The sequence below is a fragment of the Tasmannia lanceolata genome, unplaced genomic scaffold (genome assembly GCF_043159265.1).
Source record: "Tasmannia lanceolata isolate RefF3 unplaced genomic scaffold, GAP_Taslan_0.1 ptg000020l, whole genome shotgun sequence".
NCBI lineage: Eukaryota > Viridiplantae > Streptophyta > Magnoliopsida > Canellales > Winteraceae > Tasmannia > Tasmannia lanceolata.
In genome coordinates, this window is record NW_027518697.1 from 1,014,486 (window position 1) to 1,038,278 (window position 23,793).

The 23,793-nt window shown below is 38.3% G+C and overlaps 3 protein-coding genes across 4 annotated transcripts; 2 read left to right on the forward strand and 1 right to left on the reverse strand.

Moving 5' to 3' along the window:
- The first annotated feature begins 2,265 nt into the window (after positions 1–2,265).
- LOC143854078 (uncharacterized) lies at positions 2,266–11,461 on the forward strand. Of its 2 annotated transcripts, XM_077363830.1 has the most exons (9): positions 2,266–2,420; positions 8,505–8,870; positions 8,978–9,178; positions 9,262–9,354; positions 9,440–9,541; positions 9,713–9,979; positions 10,227–10,502; positions 10,603–10,839; positions 11,340–11,461. In XM_077363830.1, exons 2-9 carry the CDS (start codon positions 8,532–8,534, stop codon positions 11,361–11,363), a joined length of 1,539 nt encoding a protein of 512 aa, XP_077219945.1. In that variant the 5' UTR covers positions 2,266–2,420; positions 8,505–8,531; the 3' UTR covers positions 11,364–11,461. The 2 variants fall into 2 exon arrangements, with proteins under 2 accessions (XP_077219945.1, XP_077219946.1); XM_077363831.1 differs by lacking the exon at positions 8,505–8,870.
- On the forward strand, positions 3,543–8,093 carry LOC143854771 (uncharacterized). The gene is made up of 6 exons (XM_077364881.1): positions 3,543–3,660; positions 4,355–4,373; positions 4,511–6,808; positions 6,898–7,209; positions 7,303–7,406; positions 7,492–8,093. The coding sequence occupies exons 1-6, from the start codon at positions 3,543–3,545 to the stop codon at positions 8,091–8,093; spliced, it is 3,453 nt and encodes a 1,150-aa protein (XP_077220996.1).
- Positions 11,462–13,328: 1,867 nt separating the features above from the next.
- Positions 13,329–18,650, reverse strand: LOC143854773 (cysteine-rich receptor-like protein kinase 7). Its single transcript, XM_077364883.1, has 9 exons — positions 17,435–18,650; positions 17,007–17,291; positions 15,464–15,589; positions 15,182–15,387; positions 14,892–15,102; positions 14,375–14,615; positions 13,886–14,023; positions 13,732–13,744; positions 13,329–13,640 (listed from the first exon to the last, which is right to left on the reverse strand). The coding sequence occupies exons 1-9, from the start codon at positions 18,648–18,650 to the stop codon at positions 13,329–13,331; spliced, it is 2,748 nt and encodes a 915-aa protein (XP_077220998.1).
- Between the last annotated feature and the right edge of the window lie 5,143 nt (positions 18,651–23,793).

Below are 23,793 nucleotides of genomic sequence, written 5' to 3' on the forward strand. Positions count from 1 at the left end.
CGAGATAGCATTCCCTTATCCCTAACCCGACCCAACCCGCCTCTAAATCTCTCAACTCTAACCTAACCCATCTAACCTATTTTTCTCTAAATTGGGTCAGGTTGGGTTTGTGTTCACCTAGACCAACCAAAACATACAAGAAAAAAATATAACCCAATGAACATCAAGATAAAATTAGAGGACGGAGGTCAGGTTCGGGCCAGGTCGGCTTGCCAAGGCCTCAACCATAACCCAACACAAAATTAAACTGGGTTGGTTTTCCCAACCCAACCTGAGGAAATGACAACCCAACCTGAGCCAAAATCGGGTTGAATCTGTTGGGTTCGGGTTGAGCCCGACCTAAGAAGGTTCTAGTTTGGAAAATCCAGGGCGGCAGGAGTAGGTGGTCTTCTTCGTGATCATGGAGGCAAAACAAGTTGGGTGTTCACAATCCCGATTTGGATTGAGGTGGAGATAAGAGTCTTTATCAAGGAATCAAGTTGATTGATCATAATATCCTTGATCAAGTTAAGTTATAGTGGGAGGGGATTCCCTTAATCTCATAAATCGGTTGAAGGGAAGTCTCCTTCTTCCTTAGCAGTTTACAAAAATGGGTTGATGAGATTTTGGATCGTGTAGAGGGATCCTCCATATCTTTCCATCACGTAAGAAGATTAACGACCAGTGAGGCAGATTGGCTAGTGAGTAAAGGGAGCCTTTAGGGTGGCATTGGAAATGTCTGATTTCCTCCTTCCTTGATATGTGTTGTCTTGTATACTTTGTTTTTCTTTTCTATTTTTTGGTTGTAGGTTCATCATCTTGGGCAAATCACCCGGTTCTCTTTTCATTATAATATAATTCATTTTCACTCAAAAAAAACTTGACTTATAGATGACGTGGGGGTGATAAAAAGCTATGTAAGTGCTCTTATTAAGTTTGTAAATTAAATTATGGAAATCAGAGTAGCTCCTTCTCAACTAGGCTGGTGCAAACCTAAAGCGCTTGCAAAATCAGGGTGTGGAGGGCTCAATTCTTATCTAAACAACATCCTAAACTACAACCATGTATACAATAGACACTACAACAAAACTGTACTTTCCCTACCGACCCGTTATTATTCAGTAGGGAAAAGTTCAGTCTTTCCCTACGGATTTAAATTCTGTAGGGAATATAATAGTATCCCTACGGCTACTTATTTAGCGGTAGGTGTAGAACTTTTAACTACGGAATTTGTAGTATTCCGTAGGGAAATCTCGATATATACGCCTACGGTTTGTTTCCCTACTGAAATTAGTACTTTACCGTAGGCAGAATTGGTCTTTTACCGACGGATAATCCAAGCATACCGTAGGGATTAATTTTATTTATATCCCTACTGATTTTCTCACTTGAGGCGCGCTCGGGAAGGCGGAAAACACAAATTCCGAACTCATTTTCCAGTAACGCCCCTGTTTATTTTTAAAAATGGCAAAATTACCCCCAAGAGGGTAAACACGCCCTAGCCTTGAAGTTATCGATTTTTTATCTTTCCCTCTCTCCCGTCACAACCCGTAACCCTAACCCACAAGTAGCCTCTTCTGGTTTTGGCAAGGAAACCCTAATCCCAACCCATAAGTAGCTTCTTCTGGCTTGGTTTTGTGGGAGAAGAAGGGAGAAGGAGAAGAGGAAGAAAAAGAGAGTTTGAAGTGTAAAATCAGCCATCCATTTCCACCCATCCTCTCTCCCTCATCTGTTTTCTTAGGGTTTATAAATAGACCCTCTTGATCACCACCCCCATCTTAGCCATCCATTTCCACCTCCATTCCTTCCATCCAAAAGAAGAAAGGTGTTCTCTAATTTTCTTACGGTTTAGAGAAGAGCAAAACAGCAGAGGCACTTTTAGGGTTTGAAAGAAGAAGAAAAGAGGAAGGGATCTAATTTCCCTCTCATTAAAAAGGCGAACTTTGATGTGCGAAATCATCTAGAAGAGAAGAAGGATTCGAGGGTTTCTGAAAGGTAACTTTCTTATTTCTATGCCTGACATTGCTGATTCGAATGAAAACTTGCTGATTTTTTTTTTTAAGTAGTGGAAAACTTGCTTTATAGAATAAAAACTCACTTAAAACCCCCACAAGACACACTTATGTTAGAAAACATGGCACTCGTAATGGGTTACTCTTGACTGTGTTGAGGTTCAGCTTGATTATTTTGAGATTTTGAATATATTCAAGAACTGATGGTTGACTTGAAACTCTGATATTTTGATTTCTGTGTTCAACCTGGGACAATGAAAGGCTTGTATAGATTTTTTTCCTGTGCTCGATTCAGTTAAACTCTAGAAAAATTGTAGCGGTGGGTCCCGGTGCTCGTGATAGAGGTGGAAATCTTATTCTTGTTGCTTTCAAAGAAGGAGACTCTGTTCTTTTGCCTGAATATTGAGGGACTGAAGCAAAGTTGGGCGAGTAAGTTCCTTTTTGTCTTCTTCTTCTTCATAAGGTCTTGAACAAATATTTGGTGTTGGACTTGGAGGATTATTCATAAAGCTTGCAATCTTTGACTAGTAGATTCCTCTCTATCTAATATTATTCATTTGCTAGTTACATCAATTGAATGGTTACTGCTACCTGTAGACAAGGCTTGCAATTTTCTAACTGATATAGGTTTTTTCTTATCAAAACTTTTTTTCTATTGCTCCTTGTGTTTGAAAACATTTGTTTCTCGACAAGTTGTCTCACAATCATCATAATTTTGATTTGCTCCGTGATGGCCGACTCTTTCGGTTTACTTCTTATGGCACTCATATATAGCAACCGTAGGCACATCCGTTGGCACTTCTAGGTTTCAAAAAGAGTGAAGAAATACCGTGATTCCTATATGAATCAGTTTCACCACATTGAGATCCTTTGTAAATACTCTCCATCCAAATTGCAAGCCAATCCAAATCCCAACAGTGAGGAACAGTCCCAGAACCACACTCAACTGCAAAATAGAACATACTTAGTATTTTCAGAAAATATAAGGACAAAAAATTTCTGATCAATTGCGAATAATTAACACAGAAAATAATTACCTAAATAATAAAACAGAGAGACAGAGATTGTGTAGAACTATTTCTGTTTGAAAAGCACTATACCTGCAGAACTCGTGATACGGTAGCCATTGCCTTTTCATAATCTTTTCTAGCGAAAGTACTAGCAAGTATTGCCTACAAAGAACCTAAATGTGTTAAACTTGGATAGGAATGTTCCAATTTTATGCTAGCTAAATTGGGTTACTCCATAACAAGTTTTGACTTTGAAAGTTCGGGATCTCCTAAAATAACTGATTGAGAAACATCTCCTAAATTCCCTGACACAGAAAGATTCCAAGAATTCCTTGTAATCCTGTATCCATCTACGGATTGGCAGTTCTGTAATCCTCAATGTTGTCTCGTCAACTTCCTCAATGATCCCAGTGATGGTGTAAGATTCCTTTGTTGTCGATTTCTCAATTGTTCCCTGATTTGTGTCAAAACATTCTACTGTTTAACATTACTGAAGAAATTAGTCGAGGATAAGGGAGGGTGACCTTGAATCCTTTGTACCATGGATACATGGGCTGCACTGGCTCGCCATTTAACAACCTTTTCAAATTTGCAACAATATCTCATGGGTTGTAATTCGGAATGTAGGAGCTCCAACCAGTTCCAGATTGTAAAGGAGGGTATGTGGAAGACTTTAACGCTTTTTCAGGTCCCAAGGGTTTGAATTATCCTAAGGGGGTGCGAATTTATCATTTCCCAAGAAAAAAATGGAAATATAAATCAATAAAAAACCCCAATCTTTTTTCTCTTTTTCACTAACTTCATTGATAGCCCCATTCAAAGAAGGCTACTGATATTCGCACTGCCATGTTTTTATAATTGCATTAACTTATCTTGTCTTTTATTATTGGGTTTTGTTAATGAGAGGGCACTCTTTTAGGTGCTTTGGAAAAGAAATTTTGCAATCATTTTTCACGTTGTTTGACACTTTTACAAATGTTTTTTTTGAATTTTCTATCAAAAAGATGTGTAAAATTTCTTTTCCAAAGCACCGTAGGGCATTCTTAACAAAACCCTTTATTATTTTAACAGTTATCAAACTTAATTACAGTTCCCAAAGAATCTTTTTTTTAATAGGTAAGCTGGGTTTCCAACCTCTAAACTCATGGTTGAGATACAAATCCTCAACCACTAGGCTACAAGTTTACCCCCTTGTTCCCATGTGGGTTCAATAGATTGTCCATCTTCATTCAAATAGTCGAGAAGCATATCATCATCTTTGGGGAACAAAAATCTTGAACAAAAATCTTAGAATAAATAGTCAAAGTTATTTATGTCTCAATTTATGATCATAGTTATTTAATTCATGAACAGATTTCAGGACCATTAGAAGGTATAGGAAATGGACAAGAGCTGGTTGAATAAACAAAGGTATAACACGAATCATAGGCCTAGTAAAATTTCCAAATCTCGTTCAATTTTAATCGGTATAATTTTAATAGTTAATGTAAGAGTTACTGGATTGTGTAGGAATTCAGCCGAATACGTACAGGGGCTAAAAGATTTTCTCGAATACGCTTTCAAGAATAAGTGTTTTGATGGAAAGATCTTGTGCCCATGTGAGAAATGTGCATGCACGTGCTGGGTGAATGCTAAAGAGGCGAAGGTGCATTTGATAAGCGATGGAATGATGAAGAATTATACTTGTTGGGTTTATCATGGAGAACAGTCATCACATTATACCTCTATTAACCCGAATAGCATGGGTGTGGAAGAGGAAGTGAATGATGACATGCATGAGATGCTGAACGATATGCAGGAAGCTGTGCAAGGGATTGATCCAACAAATGAAGATGGAGGGGAGGGGGGTGCTGATGAAGCAGCTCATTCATTTTACAATTTGTTAAGGGATGCTGAACAAGAGTTGTACCCTGGTTGTAAGATGTTTACGAAATTATCTTTTATAGTTGAGTTGTTTCACATAAAATGCCTATGTGGATGGACTAATAAATCATTCAACATGCTACTTGAGCTGTTAAAGCGTGCTTTTCCTGAGGGTGTATTGTTGCCGAAGAACATGTATGAAACGAAGAAAATCATTCGGGAGTTAGGACTCCATTACGACATGATTGATGCATGTCCGAATGACTGTATGTTATATTGGAGGGAGACTACCAATCTTAGCTCATGTTCCAAATGTGGTACCTCAAGATGGAAAACGACTGAGAACAACACAGTTAATGAGGGAACAAACTCATGCAAGAAAGATAAAAAAATTCCTGCAAAAGTTCTTCGCCATTTCCCTTTGAAAGGTAGGCTTCAAATGCTATTCATGTCATCAAAAACATCCTCTTACATGAGATGGCATCACGAGGGAAGGAAGGATGACAGTGTATTACGACATCCTGCCGATTCCCCTGCATGGCAAGATTTTGACGTTCAACACGAAGGTTTTAGTTTGGAGCCTCGCAATGTTCGTCTTGGCTTAGCAAGCGATGGGTTTAATCCATTCCGGAGCATGAACATTACACATAGCACATGGCCCGTCATTCTTATTCCATACAATTTGCCGCCATGGATGTGTATGAAGCAACCTTATATGATGATGTCTTTGCTCATCCCTGGCCCACATTCACCTGGTAATGCAATTGATGTGTACTTGCAACCATTGATTGAGGAGCTTAAGGAACTTTGGGTGGATGGAGTAGATACTTATGACCACTCACGAAAGGAAACCTTTAGAATGCGTGCAGCACTTTTATGGACTATTAGTGATTTTCCCGCATATGCTATGTTGTCAGGCTGGAGCACTAAAGGGGAAAAGGCTTGTCCTTGTTGCAATGTTGACACGCGTTCTCAGTGGTTAGCTCATGGGAAGAAGTTTTGCTACATGGGCCACCGACGATTTCTTCCGGAAGATCATAAATTTCGATCTAACAGAATTCAGTTCAATGGTAAACAAGAATGGGAATCTCCCCCTAGAAGACTGTATGGGTCTGATGTGTTGAAGCAGCTACAGGGCTTAACATTCACATTAGGGAAGGGTCAGAAGAGGAAGAGACAAGAGAAATCACCGAGGAAGAAAAAATTACCAAAGAAGAAAGGTTCGCTAGGGAATGAAAATTCACCGAAGAAGAAAAAATTACCTAAGTTTAAAAATTTACTTGGGACAAAGAAATGGGTGAAGAAAAATTCACCGTGGAAGAAAAAAAGTATCTTCTTTGAGTTACCATATTGGAAAACTCTTCTTTTGCCTCACAATCTCGATGTAATGCATATTGAGAGGAATGTCGGTGACAAAGTGGTTGGTACATTATTGAATATTACAGGAAAAACAAAGGATACCGAAGAAGCTCGCCTCGACCTAGAAAAGATGCATCTAAGGCCAAGAGATAGCTTCGTGATGACTAGGAAACAAAAGAAAGTTTTCTGCCAAGTGTTAAAGCGAGTGAAGGTTCCAGATGGGTATGCTGCAAATATTTCAAGATGTGTGAATCTTGAGTCATTGAAGATTTCAGGATTAAAGAGCCACGATTTTCATGTCTTGATGCAACAATTACTCCCGTTAGCTATACGGACAACGTTATCCAAGAAAGTCAGTTCGGTCCTTATTGATTTATGTAATTTCTTTAGGGATTTATGTTCTAAAGTTGGCACGGGAGAACAGTTTGAGAGGCTAACGTCTCAGATTGCCGTGACGCTTTGTTGTCTCGAGACTATATTTCCACCTGGCTTTTTTGATATTATGGTGCACCTGCCCATACATTTAGCATACGAAGCGAAAATAGCTGGCCCCATACACTATCGTTGGATGTACCCCATTGAGAGGTAAATACTTAACATTCAAATTAGTTATTGTTGTAATTGTACTGTTCAATCTACTAATGCAGACATAAGAATATAATGTGTCTTCACAGGTACCTCTTCACATTAAAGTCATATGTGCGCAATAGAAGTCGTCCCGAGGGATCTATTGCGGAAGGGTACCTAGCTAACGAATGCCTCACCTTTTGCTCAAGGTATTTGCAGAGTGTTGAGACACGTTTTAACCGACCATTGAGGAATGACGATAATAGGGCACATGCTCTCGAAGAAGAAGTGTGGGGTGTGTTTAAACACACGGGTCGTTTGTTTGGTGGTCCTGTCATTGATGATCTCGATGAAGCCACATTGATACTAGCACATAGATATGTGTTAAACAACTGCAATGAAATCGATGAATACCGTCTGTGAGTTATTTTTTTAGCTTAAGAAACTAATTTATGTTGCAATACATATTATATCACCTTTGAAGCTTAAACGCCCTTGCAATTCATTTGTAGTGCACATCTTGATGCCATTCGGGATCAACATCCTCGTGATCAACATTGGGACATAGAACGCATTCACAATGCAGAATTCCCAGAATGGCTTAAAGGCTACGTGAGTAAATAATATAACACTCCCATTGCAGTCAAATGCTTTGTGCACCTCATTAATTCTTATCAACTTGAAATCTTATGTTAAATAAGTTCGGAAGTTACGGGATGAGGGAAATGATCCAGTGTCAGAAAATCTTCGGTGGGTGGCACGTGGGCCATCACAAAGGGTAAAGAAGTACAGTGGCTGTCTCATAAATGGTTTTCGTTTTCATACAAAGGCGCTCGAGAGGAAAAGGAAGACGCAAAATAGCGGCGTAGTCGTGGTTGCGAAAACCCCAAGCTATGCAAGTAGAAAAGATAAAAACCCCATTCATGAAGACAAGAGTTACTACGGTGTTTTGACCGAGATTATTGAATTGGACTATTATGGAAGCAGGAAGGCGCTGCTATTCAAATGCGAATGGGCTGACTATCATGCTGATAGAGGGATCAAGAAGGATCCCTTAGGATTCACACTTGTGAACCTAAACCATTGTCGCAAAGATGATCCTTTCGTGTTAGCGTCTCAAGTAGAGCAAGTCTTCTATGTAGAAGATCCCACAGATAAACATTGGCATGTGGTTAGGAAGACGACGCCTAGAGACTTCTTTGATACACCAGAGGAAGACTATAGAGATGATTTTGAGCCTGTAGATGAGAGCGATGCGCCTTGTACTGATAATCTTATAGATATTTGGGAAACGTCGGAGTGAAGAATGGGACATACACTATCACTATGATTATATCTTTTTTTGTAATGAAGATACTTCATTTTTGCATTTATATGCTTCTAATTTTCTTTGTATCTTTTTTTTGTAATGAAGATACCTCATTTTTGCATTCATAAAGCTTTAATGCTAATAAAGTTAGGCCAAATCACATGTGTATATTGTAGGCTTGTAGCAGTTTTCTTGCTTCCATGGGGAAAAGGTATATGTGCTCTCATCAGTGCTATATTATTCTTTTATTTTATTCCAGTCAATTCCATGTTTGCTGAATTGGGTCTTAGTCTTACCATGAAAGAAGAAATAAGCATTTGGGAATTTGGGATGTATATTTAATTTAAATTCCTTCGCATCCTTTTGTTTTTTTGCTATGCATTTAACATTAACTTAATATGACAGACCGTGAAAAGAGCAAGGGAATTAAATATGTCGCAAGCTCGAGAAGAGGGGGTCACCCAACCTCTTTCACCCCACGATTCAATGGACGTACATCAACATGCATCCCAAGCCCAAGAGGAGGGGACCTCATCAAACAAAAAGAAAAAGAATCCTAGGGGACGTACAAAATTGGATCACCTATATAAGATGGAAGGTCGCTTACCTGTCAACCTAAACAAATTCAAACAAGTGGTTGGTAAAAATGCATGCAAATGTGGTAAGTTTCTGGGTGTAATTGCTAAGATTGGTTCTATACTACCAATCAATGTGTTTTCGTGGAAGAATATGCCCGAATCAAATAGGGAGGATGCTTGGAGTACACTGCTGGTATATATTAGGAAAAAGAGCTTATTATCTTTGTGTGGTTAATATATTATTTTATCATATGTTTTAACTACAATGTAACTACTTTTAATTTAAACATATATATGCAGGAGAAGTTTGATGTACCTATAGATGGAAAAGACTGGGTGATGATCCAGTTAAATGAGAAATGGAAGTACTTCAAATACACACTAAGGAAAAAGTACTTCGATAAAAGCAGTGAGGAAGTTATTTTTCCACCTAAACTCGATGGTATTGTCGAGTCTCAATATATCGCTTTGTGGAACTATTGGAAAACAGATGACTTTCAGGTATTTATTTACTTCTCAATTAGTAAACTATTCTTGGAAGGGTGATCTTCTCAACAAATTATTTTATGAACTCAATATTGCAGACAAAAAGCACCGCAAATATTGCAAATCGCAATTCCTCTTGGATACCACACACCGCAGGTTCCAAGGCATTCGCTATTATAATCGAGGAAGAGGTAACTTTTTTATTTGATGTAAAGTTTGTTGAATTTGTTTTATCTTAATTAATAAATATTCTTTGCTCTTTTATGATGTTGATAGGAGGAGACGACAAAAACCACATTACCACGAGATGAATTATGGATCAAGACACGTACAAGCAAAGATGGGAAACTCGTGACTGATTCGTCTGAAGATGTTGTAGTATGTTTATAATGTGCTCCCCAATTTCTTAATTAGTTTATTGATATCATAAATTTGTACACTAAAAATATTTGCATATTGGCATTATTTTTACACTTAAAAGTTGGTTAACTTTATTTCTTCCCTTTTTGATAATATGCTCTTCACATATTATTTGGATTGTTAATGTAGAAAAAGATACGTGAGCTTCAAGGAACACAACCTATGGATATCTCTCAGGGTAGCACGGCTTGCAATGGCGACATCCTCTCCCAAGCTATGGGTCCAGATACACATGGTCGTGTGCGATGTTTAGGGAAAGGGCCAACCCCATCAACTCTATGGGGCAAAAAATCCCATCGTGAAACGACTAAGTCCAAAAACGAGGTAATATTACAAAATAAAGTAGCCAATTTGGAAGAGGAGCTGAGGCAAGTGAAAGAGATACTCATTCAAAATGTAAGAACATAACCTTAATCTCTCTCTCTCTCTCTGTCTCTTTGTCTCTCTCTCTCTCTCTCTCTGTACTAGATTCTTGATTTTTCTTAATTGCTACTTTTATATGGGATCTCGGGGTTCAGAACTTGTGATCAATGTGATTTATTTACAAATTCAATGAATTTTACCTATACATGTACGATTTATCACCAATTTTTTTGTTTATGAATACATCCATGTATGATTCATTTTTATTAATTAATGGCAGGCCATTATCGGACGCAACGTTGATTTGCCGAATCAAGTGCACTCTTCGGTTGCAAGTCGTGTTGATCAACCCGATGCTCATGTTGCCCAATCTATAGTTCCTCCTGTTGCTCCTCATACAAATCCACTGGCTCTTCCCACTAGTCTTCCTCCTATTGCTCCTACTAATACTCCTATTGATGTTCCTACCATTCCTTTTTCTAAAGCTCCTCGTACCGCTCCAGTTGTTGGTCAGGTCACTCGTGCTTCACCTCGGGCTAAGGCTCGTAATAACAAGGTATTTACATTTTTTTAGTGAGTACATGATAGTTTCTAAGGTTGGATGACTGATGTTCATATCTATTTGACCACCAAATTTGCAACTTAATTATTTTCAGACTCATGAATGCATTCCATGTAAGTTGAAGAATAGTGAAGGCAAATTTGTGGCAAAAGGGTTCTTTAAAAATGAAGATCCCACCTTAATTATAGGAGGAAAAAAATTGGGAGAGGGATGGTGTGTAGTAACTATTAATGGAGGCATATCTCGAGAAGCGAAGTTGCCAAGACCAACTGGAAAGATGCAAGTCATCGCGGATGCCTTAGGAAGTAACGTTGCTTGGCCTCGTGCATATGTAAGTGTACAATTAATTTATATATATTTATATGTTTATATGTTTTGTCTTTAGGTTAAATACTAGAGTTAACAACTTATAGCTTGTAGTTACAATGTTATTTGATTGTCCTTGATTTTTGTCATTCTCTGTAGTTGATATATGGATTCACTAGCTAGCATCCTCTACAAGGCAATGAAGAAGACTTCCCATGAAAACAGCCTATTGAGATCATTTTAGTGGGCTAGCTAATTGAAAATTCCATTTAGAGTTGGAACTATTTTCTGCTAAATCTTGTAATATGTGCTCTAGCAACACTAAAAGTGTCCCTGCAGCAAGATAGGACAATTCCAAAATGCTAATTGACAATTCAGCATCTATAGAGCACAGATATATAGAAACATCAACTGTAGTGGATCATACTGTGGACATTGGTGTCCTGCAAACTGCTAATTGCTAGTTTTTTTTTTTTTGAATCATTAATTTTTATATATATTAATTTATATGTTTTATGTTTGTAGGTTAAATTGTTGAATGGAAAATGAAGATGGAGTTCGAGGAGAGGATGACGTTGATGTTATTTTGTAGTTGATGAATTTCAAACAATGTTTAATTTTGTCAAGTCTAGCTAGTTGAGGGAGCAATTCGAAGACATTTGCTATTTTGTAGTTTTGTATTTTGAACAATGTGGAAGATAATTTCAACGACATTGAAAATTGTGGTTTTAAAGATCATCAATTAAAGCAGTGAACTTTTTATAATTGTGTATAATGTTGTGGATGATTATATGCAATTTTGATGTAATCTATTGTGTGTGGAATATAAAAGTACAGGTATAACAGATCACAGGTGGAATTATATTGATGCACTTTAGAAAAAAGAATATCCCTACAGTTTTTATGACATTCTGTATGGATAAGCACATTTTCCCTACGGATTGTTGTGAAACTCCGTAGGGACAAGTCTATCCCTATCGAATTTAAAATAATAACAGTAGGGAAAAGCTTATTTCCAAAAGAGATTATTTGAAACTTCTGTAGGGAAAGTTGGCTTATCCCTACGGATTTCATATTAAATACAGTAGGCAAATGTAGATTTCCCTATGGAATAAATTGGCATATCCCTACGGAGTTTGTTTGGAATTCTGTAGGGATATATATTTTTTCCCTACGGGAAAATTGGATTAACCTTACTAAAAATTTGATTTTCCCTACCGAAAAATGGAATTTCCCTACAGAAAAAGTGTATTATCCCTACGGACAAATATGTAGGGAAAATAGGGCATTTCCCTACTGTGGTCATTAACGCCCGTAGGGACAAATCTACGTTAGTCCCTACGGAGTAATCCGTAGGCAACAGTTCTATAGCCCTACGGATTATGACATCCGTAGGCAAAAGTCTTTCCCTACCCCTGATAAGGCTACAGAAGCTGCGCACCAAGAATTCCGTAGGTAAAAGCCTTTCCCTACAGATTTGGGTAGTTGTCCCTACGGATTTTGCCGTAGGGAAATCCCTGTTTTGTTGTAGTGAGAACAAAAGTACATAAATGAAAAGGTTTTTTTTTTTTTTTTTGAGTTTGTTTTTCATTTTTCTACTTTGACATTCATCAATTATATTAATTACAACTAGCATGGTAGGCCTCATATTCAACCAAAAATGTCATGATGGGGTGGAACATTGTTGGTTTAGGCTCAATGGGAAAGATTCTATGGGGCCCTCATCCCTTTCGCAAGTCATTTGGGAGATTTGGCTTGAAAGAAATGCTCGAAATTTTTAGGATAAATGTTCTTCCTTCTACCTTCTAGCTTGGAAGATCAAATACAATGTGGCTAGCTATGTGGGCTAGTCATCATCGAGATTTTTGGGGTTACTCCGTTAAGTTCATTATTAGGAATTGGAAGACGATCTCATCAGGCACCGTTTCAAAGAAAAAGACATCAGCATTTTGGAAACCTCCTTCCCCCAATACTCTTAAACTCAATGTCGATGTTTGCTCCCTTGGCAACCCCGGCAAAGCAGGAAATGGAGGCGTGTTCAGAGATAACAATGGCATCATCCTTCTTGTGTTTTCAGGTCCGATTGGTTTAACAGATTCCACGGAGGCCGAGGTTCGGGTTATCCACCTTGGCATGCGCATATTTAGGGAACACATGGAAGGTAAAATAGAGGTGGAAAACGATTCGTCTAATGTTATTTCTAGGATTCAAGATAAGAGTGTAGGTCCTTGGAGACTAGCTAGGTTTTTGGATGAAATTTCTACATTGCATGAAGATGGATTTATTTCTTTTGTCCATATTCCTAGAACTGCCAACGATCTTTCAGATTGATTGGCCAAATCAGGAGCCTTACGGATCTTTCAGAAAGATTGGCCAAATCAGGAGCCTTACGGGATTCCTTGTATGTTGGGAAATCTTTGCCCACTAACGTGCACGTGTAATCTCTCGTGTATAATAATATAGTTATCTTTTACTAAAAAGAAAAAGCATGGTAGGGCCCATCTACCCAAATACTTATCGAGGTCCGAAATCAGAGATAGTTAGCTCGTTGAAAGAATAAGTGCTACCACCTGTCAAAGATTGATCCGATAGGAGGAGGACTCTCCCTGGAGTGAAATTTGGAGGTTTTGCAGGTTGTGGAAGTGAAATGGATTCACTTCCTAACATGAGAACAACAAATGACATGGTGGGTCTATCTGCAGCATTTTCCTGGACACATAACAAGCTAATATGGATGCATCTTATCACTTCACTTGTTGAACATGATTCCATCAGCAATGGATCAATCAACTCCAAGCTTTTGCCTTCACTCCAAAGCCTCCATGCCTAATTATGTAAAATTGGAACGAAATGTTTTAGACCCATATTCTTTAAATAAAAAAATAGTGCATAAAACATAATTTAAGAGAGAACATACGTATACAAGAAGCCTTTGACGATATTTTTTTTGAAAAGGGCAACAGAATATATATATATATATATATGTAAAAACAGAACCGAGGTGGTCCTGAAGGACCGAGGTGGTCCTGAAGGAACAAAGATAATACAAAGATAGCAGTACAATAATAAGCCTTTGACGATATTGTGTGAGAAACAAACGACTATTCCTTTTCCCGCTTACTATCTCTAGCAAGAGAACTCCGAAGCTGAAAACATCGGACTTCACAGAAAATAAGCCCTCCATAGCATATTCTGGAGCCATATATCCACTGTTTGAATTCAAAAAAAGAAGAAGGAAGATTAGAAGCGCCAGAAATAGAAACTAAGGGCCTCTTTGGAAAGCAGTTAACTAGATCATTCCTGAAACCATTACAATCATTATTTGCAAATAATCATATTTATGCCAAAACCATTTGCATATAAGAGACATTCAAATAATTTTTGGCAAGACAAATTTTCATTTAAGTAGATTTTCTTTTGTTCAAAAGGAAAAAAAAAGAAACCTTCACGAGAAAAGATTGATGTCCAATTGCAGTTTTCTCTATAGCCCAATATGTATTTATCATTGTTGAATATAATCTTATTGCTTTTATTTCTACGCATAATAATAACGCACTTACATTGTTCCAACGACTCTTAAGGTATTATCTGGACTTAATTGGTTTCCTCTGAAAACCCTGGCCATTCCAAAATCAGATATTTTTGGATTCATCTCATGGTCCAACAAGATATTGCTAGCTTTCAAATCTCTGTGAATGATTCTGAGTCGAGAATCCTCATGAAGATAGAGAAGGCCCCGTGAAATTCCGACTATAATGTGAAGACGTTTTGTCCAGTCTAGTTGTGCTCGCTTCCTTTGATCTAGGATGATAAAAAAACAAACTTTGTTAGGTTATGCTTATAGGGTCTCATATGTTGTAACTGCATCTAATTACCAATAATTTATTGAAAAAAGTTAGAATTCAAACTTTTGTGATATTTTTTCTCTCTCTCTCAAACGGTCCATCTTGATCAAAAATAAAATAAATAAATAACATGTATTGTCATGTGAAGGAATTCTGTCTTAGAGACATTGGATTGTTATAAACTTGAAATATTTTAATAGGCAGTATTGTCCATGTAAATACTTTCACTAACCATAGAGGAAACCATCAAGGCTGGTGTTGGGCATGTATTCATAGACGAGAATCATTTCTTCTGTTTCCATGCAGCAACCCAAGAGCCTCACTAGATTCCTGTGTTGGAGTTTTGCAATTAATTTAACCTCATTGTTGAACTCCCCCATACCTTGCTCCGAACCTCTCGACAGTCTTTTCACTGCTACTTCATTCCCATCCGGTAGAATACCCTGACAGATTTTTCATACAAAATTAGGCCTACTTTTGCAAGGGTATATTTAACGGACCCACGCTAGAAAATCTGATTACCTTATAAACAGGGCCAAATCCACCTTGTCCCAGCTTATAGTCATCTGAGAAGTTATTGGTAGCTTGTTGTATAATACTGAAATCGATCAATGGCAGTTCTTGAGATTCGTCATCATTTTCTCCAAATCCATTTACCTCTAAGAAGTTAGTGCTAGTCGAAGGGCCAAAATTTTGGAATTTAACTCCATGGTTACTTTCTGATGTACCTGGATGAGCAACGAAGGAATTTACTCAACGTCTTAGCAGCATCACTAATGGCTGAAAAGGAAGACAGGGGTTTACCTTCTCTTTCTCTGTGTGGTCTCCTCTGGCATAGATAGTAGACGCAATAAGTTAACAACATAGCCCCAACAAATGCTGCCGCTACACTGGAGTAGATTACAGCTCTCGATGGTTTCGTTTCATTACCTGCATTTAGAAGTAAATATTTTTAATTTTGAGTTAAAATGCAGAGTCTCGGTCCATTAATATGTAAAATTAATTTAACTAGTTAGACTATGTACATAAGCCATATTTGTGTACGTGTGGTTGGAAATTGAAGTATTATTAAGCTACGTAGGTGTTGTGTAGATGTCTTGTATTCTAGCAGTGATTCATGGTGCTGACAGGCAAATGTGGACTACGTAGATGATGGTCAACCCTAAGAGATTGGCTCGCTGAAGATGCAGAGGACACCGCCCTGCTGGAGTTTCCAGTGTAGTGCCTGGAAGAAAATTTTAACATTAGGATTGTACTAGGGGTATTTTAGTTATTCTTGATATAGTAGCATCAGTATGTATAAGTTGCATATTAGAATTACAGGTAATAGAGTTTTGACTTAGCTGAGAGAAAAGGTAGGAGAGTTTGCACTCCTAATATCAAAATAGTGAAAGTCTATTCTCCCGTAGACACACTATTGAATCACACAACTCTTATGTTTTTTTTCTTTGTATTTCTTGCATGCCATGTTATTAGAGATCTCTCATTCTACCACAAGATGATCTCAAGTAAGGAGTTCATTGTTTTCTAAAACTTTTCATAGAAACAAAAGGTTGTAGGAATGTTTTCATAGGGTTAGTAGTGTTTTCTAAGGTGACTTTGTATTGTATTCACAACCCTATGATAACAAGAGACGTGCTAATATTAGTTTCTACAGGTTTTAGTGATCAAATCAATAGGATCCTATCACCAATGTATTATCATGTGGTCCCTTAGTCATACACGCCAACTTAGGATTGTACATGGCCAAATATTAATATAATTAGACGACCCCGGTCTACGTATCAAGCAGAGGGCCATATATTACTTGAGATTTTATATGATGTGTGGCCGTATAAATCTGTATTTTTGCAAAAAGTACGGTATGGGCCACATCATAGGATGATTCAAAACGTCCATTTGTTTGGCCACAACATAAATAGGTTGTGCCTCAAAAATCATTTGCATAGGATAATCATAACCCTCATATCTATAGAAGTTTCTATAATGTGCAGCCCCTCTATAGATTGGAGTGTTAGGATCATCCTATTCCTATGGAGATGATTTTGGGGGCACAACCTATTTATGTTGTGACCCAACAAAGGACGGTTTGCATCATCCTATGGTTTGGGTGTATCGTACTTTTTGATTGTCCACACATCATATAAAACCTCAATGTTACTATAAGGTGCGGTCTGTGTGTTTTGTGTCCCACTACCGAATGGGATGCATCGCAAATCATAGCGTGACATGTATTTGGGCTCAAATTTTATTGGTTCATAAAAGGTGCACTAATCTACAAGCTTTTTCTTGAACTGTAAAGAAAGTGTACCAAGTTGAAAGATGAACAAAGGAAGAAAGGACTCACCTTGTGTAGATGTTGGATGGGGAGGGAAAATCTGCGGTGCAGAGGTGTTGTAGAACGGGAAGTTATCATACCTGATGGTGCAACTTGCTGTATAATAACGATATGAGGTTCTCATGGCGCAGCAGTTCGAGAGATTGGTTGTTAGAATTCTCAAGCACTTTCGGCAGTCATCAGCACTGAGGTCCCTTGTGCACTGCACCAGACCATATCTCATCTCAGACTTGCTAATCCTAACTCTGTCTGCTGCAAAAATCGTTGTCCGATTTGGGGCCTTTTCTTGCAATTCTGTAAACAAAGTTAGTGGGTTGAAGTCTGCATTATCGGGTCGAGAGATATTGTCGAAGCTGGTCCTGACTAATCCTTTTATAGTGTTATCCAAGACACCCGTGAAGCTTTGATTGGAGTAGCGCAACAAGCACCCATCAAACCATATAATACCATTGCCCTATTGGGGCAATTATATTTAATTCCATCTCTTGCAATTTGGAGGCAAATCAGGCAATTATCAGAGCTAACATCACCTCTGCAGAGAACAAGGCCGTAAACAAGGTCTGGGTTTTCCCCCACAGAAAGAACGTTAAAACCCCAGGGAGGAGCCTTTGTGGTTATAATTGAAAGTAGTTGATTCAGGTTTGTAATAAATAATTGGGAGTCTTGAATTTCATGTGGACAGTTGTACTCCAAATAATGGGGATACGGTTTTGAGCCATTAAAGAAAGAGTATGCCTCGTACCTGATATTGCAACTTGCAGACAAATATCTCCAACCTTTGCTCCATAAGCAACACGACTCTATCTGATTGATCACTTCATTCAAGCATTTCCCGCAGTCATCACTGCTAAGATCTTTGGTAAACTGTGCAAGGCCATATATACTCTGGCCAAAACTCTGAACCCTTGATGCACTCGTCCCAAATATTGACGGCCGAGTTTGAACTTCTTTCGTCAGATTAGAGATAAAAGCTAGTGATGTACTTGGGGAACTTGTATTTTCACTGTTGTAAAGGTAGAACCCAGTACTTGTGTCGATGAGTCCGAAAAAGTTCCTATCAGAGTAGCGTAACTGGCAAGGTTCATACCATAAAATAGCTTGTTTTGAGTTTTGGCAATATAGAATGATGTCCTTGCTTGCAGTTTGGATGCATGTCTGGCATTTATCTGTGGTGATGTCTCCTTTGCAGAGGAAGAGGCCGTAAACGAGGTTGGGGTTTCCTCCCTTGGTGTCGTTGCCGTAGAATCCCAAAGCAGCTTTGGATGTTAGAGAAGAAAGGAGGTTATTGAGGTTTGTTTCAAACATGCTTTGATTAGTGTAATCATCGCCTGTGCCTGTACAATTGAATTTGAAAGGATCGGCGCTAACGGCGGTAAGGAAGAGAAGCATGTATGATATGGAGAGGAGGCAATTGAAAGCTTTTGAATAGAAGCTATCCATATTGATTCTCTGTTGGGTTCCACTAGAATGATAAGAAAATACAAAGAGAAGCTGCTTCTGATGTTCAATTAGAAAGAGATGGGAAAGTGGTGGAGAAAATGCCTCCTGTTTCAGTTGTGGGGATCTGTTGTTTGTTGTTTGTTTTTCTGATGTTCTTTGTTTTGTCTTGATCTTATATATCTTCCAGGTCTTCCCCGATCTTTCTTTCGTCATTAATTTAATCCATTGACATATCTTCCAGGTCTTCCCCGATCTTTCTTTCATCATTAATTTAATCCATTGGACAAATATAACCTGAATAAAAAATAGATGCCACTTACTGGATTTTCCATGCAAGAGGCCGGTAAAAGTTTAACCAAAATATAAAAAAACACCTCTCACTGTTCCCAAACCAGCTTGCCAACTTCAGCCACGGTAAGCGTTGCAATATTGTGGATGACTGGACCATTCATGCAATCCAGCATGGAATGTTTTTAGCCTCTGGTCCCACACCAAATGGAAATCCTATTGCTTTGATCAAAACCCTAATGCTCCATTTGGTTACCCGGGGTGGCTTGGAGAGTAGTGGAATATGAAGTCAAAAGAAGTCAAAAGGGAGGAGACAACCATTTTGATTTATCTAGAATTACCTCGGAGAATAGTGTAAGTAGTGTTTGGTTTCACGGAATATATATACTGGGAAGGATGGAGGGAGGTATGTTTTAGTAGGGAGAGAAGAGCTCAAATAGTGCAAAGATGAGAGCCCCCTCCTCATGATATGATTAAAGTGAATTTTGATGGTGCTAGTTTTGGCAATCCGGGACCGGCCGGGGTGGGAGGTGTTTGCCGTGACGATTGTGGTGATGCTCTTTGGACATTCTCCTATCCAATTGGTATTTGTGATGCATCGGAAGTCGAAGTTAGGGCTGCTTACCATGGAATTAAGAGACTTAGCAGAGGCATGATGGATACATGATGGATAAAGCTATTGTGGAAGGTATATAGAGAAAGACAGCTTTTACAACACCGGAAAATCCTCTTCTCAAATAGTGAAACCGAAGTTTACACTAGCCCAAGATCCACAACCAAAAGAGAAGAAGAACAATCACCACAAGATGTAATCCAATATATATGAGAGAAGAACAAAACTACAAGTAGAAAGCTTCAACACATAGAGAAAATATGGGCAAGTTGGCTCTCTTCTTCAATCACAAGCTTGCACACAAGAAAGCTTCAATGGAGGTCTTGCTAGTGGAGAATCTCTACCAAAATGAAGTTAAGAAGAATAGGTTTAGTCAAAGGAAAGTAGAGAAGTAATAGCTTTGGTAGGAGATAGTGGGTATGGGAAAGTGGGGACTTTAATGCTAGGAAAGTGGTAGTGGGTTTAGAGTTTCAAGTAGGGTTTGATTTTGAAATAGGTAGTGGGAAAAGATGGAGCAAACTCGTGTGGCTCACACATGTGCAAGCTAGGCCAACAAAAGACCAAAATGCCCATAGACACAAAATACATTTGACTATCTGCCGCCATGAGGAGTATAGTGCATATTTGTAACTTTTTCTCACTCTTTTGATTTTCATATCTTGTATTCTTGGGGTGTTCCATCTCGAACTCCCGTTTTTCTCTAATACAATCTTGCCATTTAAAAAAAAAAAAAAAAAACTAGAGGTGTCATTACAAACATAAGGAGAGAAGAGAGAAAGAGAGAGCACCATTCCCAATAAAATTCAACCAAAAGTCATAAAGAGGGGACAAGGAGTTAATGTCACTACCCAAGCAATTATTACACGGGAGATATCTAAGGGAGTAAAAGGGAAGTCCAATGCTATTTTGGCAACCAACCAAGGAATTTGTCCTACGTGCTAGCTATTCTCCAACAAACTCCCCAATGGCAACCAAACGGAGCATAAAATATCAATGGTCCGATTTTATGTTTGGGAATTGCACTTTCGGATCAAATTAAAGGTTAAGATTGTGAATTCAGTTCGATAGAAAAAGGTGCTTATTGTGAAACAACCAGTTACTCCAAAGGCTTCAGCGGTTGGAGAAGGGGTTATTTAATCTTTATTACTTTAACACTCCCCCTCACGTGTGGCCCCTCTTTTTAGGTTGGCCTACACGTGGCACCTGTGGACCCTCTTTTGAATTGGCCATTAGGTGTGGATTTTTAATATCAAGGAGGTTTGAACTCAGGACCTTTGCTCTGATATCATATGAAACAACCAGTTACTCCAAAAGCTTAAGCTGTTGGAGAAGGGGCTATTTAATCTTTTATACTAGGGTTATTTACTGTTACACGCTGAAGTCTTGAAAAAATTATGTGAAAATTCCATTTCTTGAAAAAATAGCATTTGTAAGAGTTTTTTCAAGAAGCAGCATTTTTTTTTTTCAAGACTTCAACGTATATATAACAGTAAATAACCCTACACTTAACACTTAACTGACACACATGTCATCCATACAGGGCCCTGATTGGACTCAGGAGAGTAAAAAACAAACAGACCACAAGATGAACACCGAGACACACATATCCTCTCCCCTTGCTGCCAACACCAATATCGAGAAGGCAACTCTGTAGCTGACTCCCTCGCCAATTTCGGATACTCCTCCAAGAACATCTTCTACTCCTCCTGGGCAAATTTGCCTCGACATTCCAGAGGGGCTGCAAGATGTGATACTGCCGGCCTCCCCAACATCAGACCTTCCAACAAGGTATGCAGAAGAATCCTCTAGGATTTGTGCTCCCTGTAAGTCTATGCTTTTTCGCCCCTCCCGCCCTAGCCCAATTTTGGTTATTTGGTTGCTAGCATTTTCTTCTTGTAATCTTCCAGGCTAGTTGGCTCTGCCTCCTTTGTATTGACTGTCTCTTTTTATATATTCTTGGCGGTATGCCCCGGGGCTGTTCAATTTCCGGGTTTAAAAAAAAAAAAAAAAAAAAACCGAGATTTACATGGTTCCACAGAGATGCCTACGTCACGGGCGAGAACACTATCTTCTACTACGAGAAAATAATATAAAAGGAATATAAAGGATTAACCCAAATTCACAAACATGGAACCCTTTCCTTGCTACTTAAATCAAGATCATACGCAAGAAAACCCCAAGAAAAAACCCATGAGAGAAAAACCGAGAAAACCCCCAAGAGGAATCTCTCTCTCTCTCTCTCTCTCTCTAACCTTGAGGCCACTTTCTCTAACCTTGAGGTAGCTGTCACACACTGAGAAAGAAATGTCTCTTCCCAAAACTCTAAAAAATTGCTTTCTCATTTTGCATTCTTACCACAACCCACAATCCCAATTAAATTAGGAATGTCGTGGTAGTGGGAAACAACTTTGCCACCAATTTTGACAACGGTTTAATAAAAAAAAAAAAGTGCTTTCTCGTTTTGCCTTCATACCGCAATCCACAATCCTAATTAAATTAGAAAATTGGTGAGGGTGGGAAACAACCGTCCATTTCAGCCAATGGGGGCCCCCTTACAGCCCATTTTTGCAACGGCGCCCATCACTTTAGAATACCTCTAATAAAAGTTTGCTCTTATTCAACGCACATTTTTTGGGTAGTTATACGGAGAGCGAAAAGAGAACTCCGTTTCTTTTGACGTCGGCAGAACAAATTTTATGGTCATAGTTTAAAAATGGGCGTCGAAACAGTTTACTTCCATTTTACGTCGGCAGAAAGGGAGCCTAATGGAAATGGTTTCCTACAACCCTGCAGGTGGGCAATATCACAAATAATCAAATCCATTGAAAGATTCAATCCTTTTGCCAATTTATTTATTCATTGTTGACCGTTACTTTTGATTATGGGTGGCAAAATTTACGGAACCGAACCAAAACCAAACCGAAAATTCGGTTTCAGTTCGGTTTCGATTCGGTAGAACCAAACCGATTCGAATTTCGGTTCAATTTGGGGTCAAACCGAAACCGAAACTGAACTTTTCCTATGATTATGAGTAAGGGGTGGCAAATTTTTATTTTTTTTATTTTTTTAATGGGTAAGCTGGAGTTGGGGGTGGCAAAATTGGCCAAACCGAACTGAAACCAAGCGGAAACCGAACCGAAAATTCGGTTTCGGTTTGGTCTAAACCAATTCAAATTTTGGTTCAGTTTCGGTTCGGTAGAACCAAACCGATTCAAATTTCGGTTCGGTTCAGTTCGGTTTGGGGGTCAAACCGAACCATTGCCACCCCTACTTGTGATTAGTTAGCAAAACCTGATTCACAAAAAGATAAACAAATTTCCAATTAACATTCCATCTATTCATTGTTGACCATTACTCATGATAATAGCAAAACGTGATTTGGGAAATTAAGGTTCCGTTCCTTTCAACGTCAAAATGTTAAAATGGACGTAAAATTTGTTTTATGTTAAAAAATTGAACATAAAACAAATTTTATGTCCATTTTTACATGAAAAGGAACGGAGCCTAAAGAAAAAAAACACAGGCTCACTTTTGAGGAGATTTTGTATTTTTCATTTAATTCATCTTCGGTGGATGTTCTAACTTGTAACAGCTAGCCCCAAAATGCCTTTCTGCTATGGTCCCTAGCAAATTCTTTTACAAAAACATAAGCTCACATTTTTTTTTCATAAAAAAAAAAAGATAATTAGGTTTTCATGGTTTTCTACACAAAGGGACGTGGAAGCACCTTCAGTCTGTGTTTGGATTGCTCCTACTCCGAATCTCCTTTAAATGGAGTGAGAAAATAATTAAAATAAAATTTTAATTCAAAAAGTCTCAAATAAAAATTTCATTAAAATTTAATTCAAAAAGTTTCTAGGGAAAGTTATTAAAAAAATGCAAAGTTTTGCTGAAATTAGGATTCAAGAGCAGACTTTTGAAAATCATGAGAGAGGGGCTGTCAGGTGCGTCAGATATGTTTTAGGATAAGAATACCCTTCTTACTTTTCCCTCCCCTTTTAGGCACGGATCCCAATGCCGTTTCACCTACCATTTTCACTTTTTATCTTCATCTTCCTCAAGCCTTCCAAATGGTAAAACTCCATACCCATTGCCATTAGGGAAAAAAACTCCATTAGTTCTCTTTATTTTGCTTTGGATAATAAACCTATGCTCTGGTATGTCCATTGTCCTCCATTTTGCTTTGGATAATAATGGAATCACTCTTTCCATATTTGGGCGGTGCTGTACATGTGTTGGACAGTGATAATATATTTTGGTGGAGGCTTTTCTAGGTATTCATCCAAGCAAGAAGTGCTAGATTAAGGGATCTTCTTGTTAGATTTCTTCTTTTTCTTAGGGGTGTTAGCAACTGGTTAGGCAATGGAAGGACGAGGGGTTAATTTGTCCTCCTCATCACCAAGGTTTAAAATTTAGGTTTCGGACCTTGAAATTTTGAAATTTCGGTTGAAATCT